Genomic DNA, 12849 nt, shown 5'->3' on the forward strand with positions numbered 1-12849 from the left:
AGAATCCCCAGATTCCAAAACTTTGTTTTGGTATATTGGCCATTTTTGATTAAAAAAAATACAGAAGTAGAAATCAGTCGCTTTGTACGAATAAGATTATTGCACGCCGTATGTGAAGATAGCTCCTCTGAATATTTTTATTACGAGGGAGGGATTGCACATCAGGAGTGTAATATAAAATAAAAACACATTTTAAATTGAACAAAATTTATTATAAAAATAGTCGGGTAACATAGCTAATTATAGATAAAATGAAATAAATAAAAGTATAAGAATATAAACCTAAATTTTTCAGAAGCAGTACAATATAATGAATTTTCCTAGAAAGATGACCCTTCCTTTTGTTGCAAAGAAGGATAACCCTTGAAACAATCGCAAAAGTCTTCTTGCCATTGTATAATGGCCTGTTGCAATTTTTCCTCAGATTCTGTCACCAGCACGATATCGCCTGCATATAGAAACGCCTATACTTGTACCGTCCTCATATTCCACATACCGACTACAGTCCAAGCAGTTGCTTGAAATCCGAAATGTTAAGATAAATCGGTACGCAAGCGCGTGATCATGAAATCGATTTTATTTTCATCTTCAGCACCTCCGAAAACATAAAAACGGACTCCAATATGCTAGTAATCCGAAACGGTGATATAAATCGATCCGCAAGCGCGGAATCATAAAATCTATTTTATTTTCATTTTCAGCAACTCTATAAATATATTAAGAGACCCCCTATATGTTAGAAATTCGAAAATTTAAAACACATCGATACAGAAAACCTTTATCGTATTATCTATTCATTCTCAGCACCTATGAAATTAATCGATTGACCTGAGAAAACATAAATATAGGCACATGTCAGAAATAGGAAAAGTTAAAATGAAGCCTATACTTGGATTTTTTTATCATAATATTATTTTTTATTTTCGTAGTTGAAACTAAAGATAGAACTAGCTAAATATCGGGTTTAGCTATAGTCTGGCGCTTCATTATTAAATGTCAGATCATAGCTAATTTAGTTCCAAGAGTTAGCTATGAGCAAACAGCTAACAACTAAACGGTTCGTTTTTTGTTTCCAATGCAACTACAGCTAGTTTAGCTTTAGTTCTTTGTTGTTAGTTACAGCTAACTTTTGACCAACTCTGGTTTATGGCCGGGTTAAATGTAGGCAGCGATCACTGATTTTAACCGGCATCCAACATCCGGGCCATGGAAAGTCAATGGAGAAACTTGCTTTTATTATTATTTTAATTATTTATTCTTACCAACGAAAAACACCGTTTTTTATTTAAAGAGTTTTTTTTTTATTTAGTACCAGATCGGCCTGGTGGGCCTTACATTGTTACATTTTTAGTTGAAGAGTTGAAAATTAAAAAAAAAAATGAATATTTTACAAGATAATTAGATGAGAATAAAGTAAACTAAGGTAGAGTTGAAAGGTATGTAAATATAAGTGAAAAATTAAAAAAAAAGAAACAAAAATAATATTTATAACAATAAGTACATATGAAAAATAAATAACAAAGTAAAATATTTAAAATGTAAAGGAGTCGTAATAACACGTAAAAATAGAAAATTAAATACAGGATAAATGAAAGAAAAAATGTACATACTAAGACAGGGAAAACTAAGGAAATAAGATGATAATAAAGTTCAAGAAAGAATGAATAAATAAAATAGAAAATATAAAAATAATAATACATTGGTTTCTGATTTGTTCTTTACTTATTTATTATTATTTTATTTCTTCATTCTTTCTTGAACTTTATTTAGTCCCATCTTATTTCCTTAGTTTTCCATCACTTAGTTTGTACAATTTTTGTTTTGTTTTTATTTCTCTTATATCTACGTTTCTATTTTTACGTGTTATTACTTATTCTGTTCATTTTAAATGTAATACTTTGTAATTTAATTTTTATAAATACTTATTGTTGCACGTCTTATTTTTGTTCGTTTTTATATAATTTTTCGCTTTTATTAAAAATCAAAATCTATACCACTACAACCCATGAAGGTTCAAGGGTTCAGGACTTTGTAAGGAAGTACTGTTACTAGACCAATGGTTGTGCAAGAAGGTGATTTGGTCTCGACCGCCAGATTTTTACCCAATTTATGAGGCTGGGTGGACCCCAGGAGGGCTTCAGAGTCCACAGGGTTGACTCACGGCTACAGTGTACTAGAAAATAATTTTCTGCCCAACAAGATTCGAACCCGGGTCCTTGGAGTTAGTAGAATCGTGCCTTACCACGGTGCCACCGCGTTCCCTTCACTTCTATTAACATAATTTATTATCCCCACCTCAGTTAACTTTATTGTCATCTTATTATCTTGTAACGTCGACATATTTTTAACTGTCTTTTATCTTTTTTAGCCAAGATGAAGCCCTCCTAGTGGAGCGAAACGTCGCCAAATAAATAGTTGATTACTATTTTTTGTTTCTTTTTTATCGCAATCACACTATCTCCTTCATATTCCATAAAATTTCCTTTTTTTTTTTTTAAACAGTTCAGAACTTATGGCTTAAAAAATCAGTTATGTTGGGTACATAAAACTCCGTACACAGTTCGTCGCGAAACTTTCCACTACTATGTAATCCAGCAATAGCTTTAATTTATCAGTTGGCTGTTAGTGAATTACACTTTTGTTTCGACATTTTGTGCACTTTTATTCACTTGTTGCTCGTATAAAATCTGTAATACTATAAGTAATAATACTTATAATTATCATGTTAGTAATACTGATAGTAGTGTGATAGAACGTCAGTGATAGTAATGAAAAACTAAACATGTGCTGAAGAAATTCGAATGTTAGTAAATACTTGTGCAACGATCCATCCAAACCTGAAAAATTGTTTTACTTATGTACATATTGAGTTTTACTTATGTAGTCATTGAGCCTCCAAGTCCCAATTAAAGAGGTAAACATCGAAAAAATCTAAGAAATGAAATTTCAATTACAAAGGTTCAGAAATTCTCAGCTAGAGGTAATTTGATGGAAAAGTGTTCAATCCTCGTTGTGATTTTCAGTAGTAATGGTTTCTCCCATATCCAGGGCCCACTCAACCAGGTAACTCCGTAATATCGAAAACAAAGGGAGGCATCTCGTTTTAGTCAACATTGTGATTTCGTGTAATTGTAGTTGTTGAATCAGTGCAACGTCCTCGTGTACTCACTCTAACCAGGGCAGAGCGAGAAACTTGTACACGTCACTAAACTGTATATTGATAAATAATACAATAATGCTACATTTTTGATTTTTTTTTTAAGTATATAAAAGTTTTTATTTCATAAATATTAAGATGTAAAACAGTTATTACATTGATTTATATTATTTATTCAATTGTGTTTATACAATTGATTCATTTTATTTTATTTATTTTTTGTTTTGCTACTTACATACATAGCTATGTTTTACAGTTTGGAAAAATAATACAGATCGTCATTTATTATTTTTATAGGAATATATGTTTAGTTTACTTATGTTTATACCTTTGTATCTACAGGTTGCTATTTTGTATAATATCCTATTTCAGGGTTTAAAGAGTTAGAACAAAAGATTGAAAGAAATTATAAGTCAATTTGTATATGTATTCATGAACGGCGTCAATATTTAAGTCCGAATGCATCTTAGTTATACTTGTGTAATTATATTAATTTTTAACAATTTTGCGACGTTTGTTTAGAAATATATACAGTTTTTTTTTCTTTATTGGTTAAATTAGTGAAACTCCTTATGGGGCAAGCATATGTCAATACCAAGACCCGGATTTCTATGCTATTGCATATTTTATTTGGGTGCTTTTTTTAAGCACTGACCAAAAATCTTTACGAATCAATGTTGGTACATTGTGTACAATCTGAGTAGATGTAATTAACCAAGTTTTATTTGATGATAAAAGCTATCGTAATCGAAGTTTCATATTCTGGAAGATTGCTGATTGGCCGTGTGTATTAATAAATGGAATATGGTCCGGGTGCGGTCAAATTAAATTCAAATAGTAATATTTTTTACTATTTTTATTTGACCCAATAGTTTCGCTCCACGTTGCAGGTCTTCGTCAGGGCTAAAAAAGATACAAACTCTTAACATAAGTAAAAATGTAAATGGAAAATTACAATGGTATACATTGAAACGTAAATGGAAAGGTACACACAAGTACAAGGGTATACATTGAAACGTAAAAATTAAAGGTTATAAACAATAAATGAAAACGGAAATAGTAACAGATAAAAAGAAGAAATATTAAAGAAAGTACAAATTAAGAGATAAAAAGGGATAAGAATAAAATCAAGAAGAAAATGAACGAGACAGAATTCATACCTGTTTTGACGGAAGTCAAAGTCAGAGTGAACCGTTTGTATTGGGAGGAGTGGGGATGACAGTTAAGTACGTCACATTTGAAAATAATTTTAAAGTAAACAGTGTAGAAAATATTAATATTAGGTAAACATAATTAAAATGAAAACATACATAATTGAGGGGAAGAAGAAATATAAAAAAAAAAAAATATTAAAATTTACATAGATAGCAAACAAAGAAGAAAAAAAGTTAAAATAATGGGATACAATAAATATAAATGATTAAGAAAGACAATATACCAAATGAGTGGGGATACATGGGTATGTAAATTATATAATAGAAAAATTAATTAATATAAGTATGCTTTAGCTGGTAACTCACCTTATTTTTTAATTTATATTCATAAGATACAGAAATATAAAAGAAAAAGGAAGGATAGTAAATGTAAATATAAAATATAATTAAATTAAGCATGGGGTAAGAATTTAGAAAATAAAACCACAATAAAAGATATGGCAGGAAAGTGGGCTTCTGAAATGCAAAACGAAAAGGAAAGAAGCATTATGAGGGCTTTATTAGGTTCAAAATGTGTCAGTATGAGAGGGAGATGCAGTTTTTATCAACTTTATGATTGACAGAATTCTCCGTTAAGTTTGTGTGAATGGACTCCGAGATAAGACTTTTTTTTTTTGTCATAGAAGTTTCATATTCATTAAATTAGTAATACAACAATATAAGAAAGACTACCTTCAATTATTCAATAATGAATTCAATTCCTCTTTTGTGCCAACAACAAGGAAAAAAGTAAGGTTTCTAGTAAGAATACCAAGTCTTTTAACAAAACTTATATATAATTTATCCTTCAATTTGGTTTTAAACCATTCACATTATATGACATAAAAGATAAGTTGCAAAAAGAGAGTCCGGGTTGTTTTACTAAAGTTTGGCAGTCAATGAAATTGTCCTGTGATCCCAGCAGAAGTTGATGCTACAGAACAGGCACCCTGACAGTTGACAGACATTTTCCTCCAAGAGAAGCAATCCTTTGATAATGAATCAGATATTATTATTTGTATCAGCAAAAACAGATTGTACCAAACAATACCTGTACAAGTATAATTTTATATAATGACAACATGTATTTTAGATAGTAATAACATACAGAGGAGTCTCGATTGACTGCGTTTCTGAATTATGTGAACCTAAATTAAGGAATAAATTGTTGATAAAACAACAACAAATATTTACTGTGTACTTTTATTTATTTTAAAAAACTATTTGGAATCATTATATCTAGCGTAAAAAATTAAATAAATAAAAAAAATTGGATGAAATTAATTTATTATGTTTTTCCTCGATCTTCACAAATGGCCCAGATAATGAAGAACAAAACGTCCAATCAGCCGCGATTTTTAAACAAAACAGTTGATTTTAATAAATTTGCTGAATTTTGAGTTTTGAAGACTATTTGGAGTCACACGATCAGTTTGCGAACAATTTTTTTCTTTAAAAAATCACAAAAACAAGAAATATAATCCAAAATAACTCCGGGGCTGGATTTAAATTTTATAGGGGGGGGGATAGGTTAATTGCTGATGATAACATTAATTTAATCGCATATTATTTTTGAAAATAATTTATTTTTCCGACATTTTTTTATTTTTGGTGTATTCAGTACATTTAATTGCCCAAAAAGGTATTGGAAATAAATTTCATCTGAATTATAACAACTATTGATAAAACTACATTTCATTTAAATTTTCCTGAAATATATTACAAGTTTAATAACAATTATAAGACAATTTTCACATATAAACCTTTTTATTTGATTAACTCATGGTGCAATATGAATTTAAAGTAATTACTTTACAGATTTAATTCCTGTCAACATATTAATGTGCATATATATCATTAACATGCTGATTTTTTTTTAACAATTAATATAGATGATGGCTTATATCTTCATCATCTCTAAATCTACAAACTGGTTTAGAAAACCTGACTGAAAATCATTTATCTGAAGAGTACAATGTCATGCTATCACATTATTAGTCATCCAAATCAGTTTTTCACAGATTTTATCAATTATTTGATGTGATTGATTTCCTTGATTCTACCAAAAGAAATACCTTCAAGTTGTGCAAAAACAAAATAGCAGATTTTAGATAAATACTGACCCTCACATTAGATGCTTTGTCGTTTTCTGCAGTTGAGAACTGAAAGCATGTGCAAATATTTTAAATAGCTAGGATTGTGCTTTTTGTAATAACATTCCAATTCTTTATTATCCATTTTAATTTATTTTTGCAGGTTTCATATTAATTCTTAAAATTGATTAATTTTTTAACTGCTATGGAGGAAATTATAGCCAGTCAAGTGTCATCTCCCAACTTTATGCTATTCACTAATGATATTATTACTTTGTTCAGAGAAGCATTGAGTACATTCCATTATTGTATATATTTTCCACAAGATATAGCGAGCAATATTAATATAATGAAATTAGCTATGTCTATGAATTTATTGGTAATTATAGGTAAAGTTTCAAAAATAGTATAACTTTTTTGTATAAAACCATATAATTTTAAATATATATAGTTAATTCTATATTATAAATTTGAACTTTGTAGTTTTTTCTTTAGTGTATCGTTTAGAAGCAACTACATTTAGTCTAATGGGATTCATTCTAATGAAGATCAAAAAGGGATTCCGGTGGAACGTTTTGCAGAAATCTTGAAATTTTGCTCATTTATGCTTTTTAGGGTAGTTATTACAAATTTCATCTATGCAGTCTCAAATTTTTCCTAGTAATACATTTAAAAAACAATAAACAATTAATATATTTTTGTTTGCTTATAATTTGAAAACCTTGTATTGTATACTATACTGAAATTAAGGAAGAAAAAATGAACTAGGATTTGGAATCTTATTTTTCAGTTGTTTCGTTTCGAAATGAATGCAAGTCCAAATCAGAGTAGGACAAAAAAGTAGTGATAAAACTACAAGCTAAAATAAAAAATTTATATTTCTTAATGGGAATGAATTTCAGCTTATAGTTTTATCACAACTTTTTTGCCCTACTCTGATTTGGACTTGCATTTATTTCGAAACGAAACAACTGAAAAATAAGAATCCAAATCCTAGTTAATTTTTTCTTCCTTAATTTCAGTATAGTATACAATACAGGGTTTTCAAATTATAAGCAAACAAAAATATAAGAAGAAGTTACGAGGTGGAATGCATTCCAGTCAAATGGGAACCAGAAAGGGTTCTCTAAAATATTTTTGGAATAGTTCTAAAAATTGTTCAATTATGTTTTTTGGGATATATATTACAAATTTCAAATATTTTACTTCACATTTTTTGACCAGGAGCTCTTTCTGGACCTTATTTTACTAAAATACATTCCATTTCTTAGTTTCAATCCATGCTCATTTAAAAAAAAAAGTAACAAAAAAATTAAAATTATAGATAATTTTGTCTTCTTTTTCAATATAAAAAAATACATGTCAACACTTCATGTTTTTCAAGCTGTAAGCTAAACATTAAATACATATATATTAATTTTTTTTTTTTATATACTTCTGGAAATATTTGAGGTCAAAAAGTAAATAGTAATTCCAAAACTTCCTGAGATCCTAAATAATACTGTAAAAACGTAAAGAATTCACTCTCCCTTAACTTAGTATTGGTTGATTTTGTTAAAAAAAAACACGTGGATATTTGTGTTCATTATTGTGTTTTTCATTATTCAACTATTTTCCCACTTCTTCCGAATTAGTAAACAATTAGGTTTTTAAAACAATATTTAAAAGGTTTAAAATTAAAAATATGTAAGCATATATCATTTTTTATCCTAACCACTTTATAAAACAATTGGTACTGTTGTATTACTCTTATGATTGCTTCACCATTTGATTTAATAAGAAAAAATATATAGAGTATGAGCCTTATAGACTTTAATATAATGAGAATCTAGCATATCCCTTTGTGCAGTCTTCATTACTAACTCAACAAAATCCTTAAAAAATATACTACCTTAATTAATTATTGTGTAAATAATTTTTATTTTGATCAATATATAGGTTTTTGTGGAGATTGCCTAGAAGAAGTTGGCTTTCAACCAAGGCTTGGAGTGTTAGGGAGAAGACTACTTCTGTTGTCAAATGCTACTTCATCTGACATTCTTTACAATGACTTCAATCCTTTCTTCAACAGATACAGTGACATAATTTTCTTGAATCAAACAGTTCTGATGAGAATGGGTCCTCAAATTTCCTCTGGAAGGAAGTTTCTTTCTTTTCAAGATGCTTCAAAGTTTTTTAAATATGGTATCATCATTTATAATTATATATTTTGTTTCATATATTTATGTATATCTCTGATATATATAGTTATGTTAAATATATAGTTATTCCCTAATATATAGTCATAGTTATCCCTCATATATAGTTATGTGTATCTCTAAAATGTTTATAAACACTAAACCGACGGGTAAACATCCAAAGGGAAGACTAAAGCATTGGTGGGAGGATTGCATTAAGTCTGACTTCATAGATTTGGGTTTGGAGAGGCATCACTATCCAGATGTATGTAGGGAATGATTATTTTATTTGTTCAAGTCATGAAATTGACCATCTCATGACTTGAACAAATATAGTGCTCACTCACACGGCTTTCCTTTATCATTTTGCCAGTTAAAACTAATACAAAATTTCTAGCTTTATCTAATTTTGGTTCAATAGCGATTTTATTTTCATTTATTTATTTACTATTTCTTATTTGGCAATTTAATTATTCTTATGAGCATCTTGAATGTTCTTGGAGATTTCGAATCAACATCAAAATCAAAATTGAATGGTTTTCCATGAAAACTGAGGAATATATAATATTTTGAAAAAAGAGGTACAAAATTCAGCAAACCATATGCTTTCTAACACTGGTCCAATTTAAATAACTTCTTTTTCCTTTGTATGGACTTTGATTGCCATTTAAATGCCTGCAGTATTGTTTAAAGTGAGGTGGTACTAAAATGGATAGATCCATTGAACACTGTACATCGAAAATTTGACCCGATTACAATACTTTTGTTATTATTGTGATTAGGAAAACAAAAATTAATGTTTCTTCATTTTCTGCAAAAAAAAAAACTGCATAAATTTAGACCAATAAAAATTTTCTTGAATACTATTTAAAAATTAATTACCTCTGTTTTGCAAAATGTGTCATTTTACTTTGTCAGTTATTAATATTTAAGATCTTTTAAGATTGAAAGTTAAAAAAATAATAATAAAATAAAACCGTACCTTATATGGTGCTTAAAGTTTTATAATAACGTGTAGAAAGAAGAGCTGAGGCATGGCTGCAGTTTTTCCAAAGGATTTTATGAAAAAAAATAAAGCATTACTCTGAATTAACCACAGTAAAAGATGTCTACGTTCTAAAAAAATTTCAGACTTACTAAGAACTATCACCAAGGAATATTTGCAATTCTGGCTAAATGCTTCCCTAAACTGAAAGGTACCAGAAGGGTGTTGTAACCAAATAAGAAGAATTTTATAACTTTATACGTTCATTATTCAGTAATTTAATAATACAAAAAAAATTTTTAGGTCTAATTAAACTTATTACATTAAAATTTTTATCTAAAAGTTTTCTCAGGATGCTTTCCTTATACCATAACTTACCTTCAATAGTTTAATTTTTAGAACCCCAAACAAAGTATTCTTGTATTTTCCACCCTAACTTTGAGTTAGGATAGTTCTTTCTTTTCATTAAAAGAAAATATTCCCTTGGGACATCTCTTCCACAAACAACATGGCCCGTCACATAGTAAATAATTAATTAAATCAGGACAGTAGAAATGTTTGCCTCAGGCACAGGATATTAAAATATGTTTGATAAGAAAAAAAGTTTGAGAACTATCTAAACTAACACAGCTATCTGGATTTTTCTTTTCATGACCAACAATCATTAGACTTTAACTTTGACCAAAAAGAAAGCCAAGATTTTCCTTCCTCTATTGTTAGTGCCTGTCCATAAATCTTATAAAACTAGAATTGATTCTGAGAGTCCTTAAAACTTTTTTTGTTTTTCAGAAACACATTTTGAATCTCCACCAACTCGGTTGGTCTTGCGTCTCTCACATTAATGTGAAGTTAAAAAAAATTTTATTTTATTGTAAAAGATGACCAATTATATTGAGAAATTATGTTGAAATGAGAATTAAATAAGAAAATTTTATTTATGGTTGGGTCAAGCTATTTATAAAATATAAATTACAGTTTTGGTTTACTAACGTTCACAATGAAAATAAATAGACACTATAATACAAAATATTTTTTATTGTTAGCATGAGTATGAATTTTTGTATTTTTTTGGAAGATATATTTGATAAGAGAAATACATTTTTATTTATGACATTATTAGTGAAAAAAATATTTAAATATTATTTCAGACAAGCTGCCAAACTTTAGAGGTGTTGCTTTAAAAGCTGCATATGTTAATTGCTCACCACTTGTTCTAATAAAAGAAAATAAAGGTAATAAATAAATTAGTTTATAAATTTAAAATTTTATTTTTTATGTAATTTTAAGGAAAGTACAAAGTCAGGAAAGTCATTGATATCTTACAGATTGCCCAACTACAGTTATGTATAACACAAATTTCAAAGTAACTGAATGAAAATAATTATAACCAACATATATCTATTGCATATACTTATTTATACACTTATTTTATTCAATATGTTAAATATATCTTTGATATATAACTACAACAGTAATTTTATATGTAATTCTTATGAATTACATATTATATTGTTTTTAATAGTAATTACAACGATTTCAGTGGTTGGTCTTGAAATATTTCTCATCAATGAACTGGGTAAAGCCATGAACTTTACATGGAATCTTACAGAGTTTAAAGGAAACCCTTGGGGGAAATACAAAAATGATACCTGGGTAACACTTTAATTATTATTATTTTTTTAAAATTTTATTTCCTTAAATTATGTTAAAAAACATCCTTCAATTGTATCATAGCATTATAATTCCTTACAGTTATCAAAATAAAAAACATAGTTGTTGCCAAATTCATTAGATATATTTTCTTCTTTTTTTTTTTTCTTTCTTCTCTGTTCCCTTTTCATTGAAGAAGTCACAGCCATACTTGGACTCTTTTCAGAACCTCCATCTCCATTAGAGTTTTTCCTCTTTCCTATCCCAACTTTTAGGAAGAGTTGAAAGAAAAATGAAAATTTATCTGACTAAATTGTAGGTCATTGACTTTAAACTCAAATTTCAATCAGATAAAAAATTAATTGGATAAAAATTTATTTGAAATAATATTTTATTGAAAAAAAAAATTATTTTAAGTAAGACATATTTTTCTTTAATTAAAGTAAACCTCTGAATAAATACGAATTAAGATTTTTCTTCATAACTGCTTTGATTTAGGAATAAAATATAATGGTTTTTGGGTAAAGAATTTTTTCTATTGAAATAATTAGCAACTTTAAAGTCACAGATAAAAAGAAAGATAAATAAATAAAACACTAAAATTCAGCAAAATATTAGTTTCATTCTCTTTCTCTGTTTTTTTTTTTAATTACTATATCTAAAATATTAATTATGAATAACGACTAAATTTTTAGCCCTTAGTTCATGTGACTAAAAAAAATTTGTATCTCCTATTAATTGCTTTTATAGACACCGAACTGTTTGTGTCTTAATTAATGTTTTGTGACTAAAAATGTAGTTTTCAATATCCAATCAGATAATTTTCAATAAACTCTGCTTGTGAATATGTTCCTTACATGTTCTGATTTTACACTATAACATTCCTTCCTTTACATTTCTTAGTACTTTGTACTCTTCCATTTCATACTTTTATATAAATGAAGGTTTTAATATTGTTTTTGTTATGAATTATTTTCCAGTCCCCTCTCCAAAAAAAAATCATATATAATTAAGTTTTCATATTATATAATTATAATCTTATGACTAAAATTTGTGGTTTGATTTTTCTGTTTATAATGATCATTTTTCATTTTATAGGAAGGTGGTATTATAGGTTCAATAATGCAGCAAAAAGTCGATATTGGTCTCTGTGGATTTTGGATAAAGCTTAAACAAATAAAATTTGTAGATTCGACACTTGATTATTCACAGGTTTTGCAAGAACAATTTAACCAAATTTATAGTGCATTCTTTATTATTTTTTTTAGAATTTAATTTTTAAAAATTGCTTATTTTCTGCATTAGATGATAATAGTTTATGTCTTACCAAGAAGATTTTATGGAAAAAGATGGACAAGTATTTACACTCCATTCAGCAATCAACTTTGGATCTGTATTGCAAGTACTGTAATCATGTCAATTCTTGCTTTGCATGTTCTATCAAAATTAATTGGAAAAGGTAAATTCAAGGTATCATTTTAATCTATTTATTTATCATAACATTTTCACTGACAACAAGAATTAATTTAGATTATGTGATTGATACCTTTAAAAAATTATTTAATGGAATATAATAAGGGAAATAAAACTAATT

At 27.8% G+C, this 12849-nt stretch overlaps 1 protein-coding gene across 1 annotated transcript in view; it reads left to right on the forward strand.

Annotated features, from left to right (window-relative positions):
* The first annotated feature begins 11149 nt into the window (after positions 1-11149).
* LOC106690595 (glutamate receptor ionotropic, delta-1) overlaps positions 11150-12849 on the forward strand; it is a 5467-nt gene continuing 3767 nt past the window's right edge. Inside the window, exons 1-3 of the mRNA XM_014436080.3 lie at positions 11150-11258; positions 12354-12467; positions 12561-12714. Coding sequence (XP_014291566.3) covers positions 11190-11258; positions 12354-12467; positions 12561-12714 — 337 coding nt within the window. The 5' untranslated portion in view covers positions 11150-11189. The remainder of the gene's footprint in view (positions 11259-12353; positions 12468-12560; positions 12715-12849) is intronic.

This window comes from Halyomorpha halys, unplaced genomic scaffold, assembly GCF_000696795.3.
Source record: "Halyomorpha halys isolate HHAL.00 unplaced genomic scaffold, Hhal_1.1 Scaffold1766.1, whole genome shotgun sequence".
Taxonomy (NCBI): Eukaryota; Metazoa; Arthropoda; class Insecta; order Hemiptera; family Pentatomidae; genus Halyomorpha; species Halyomorpha halys.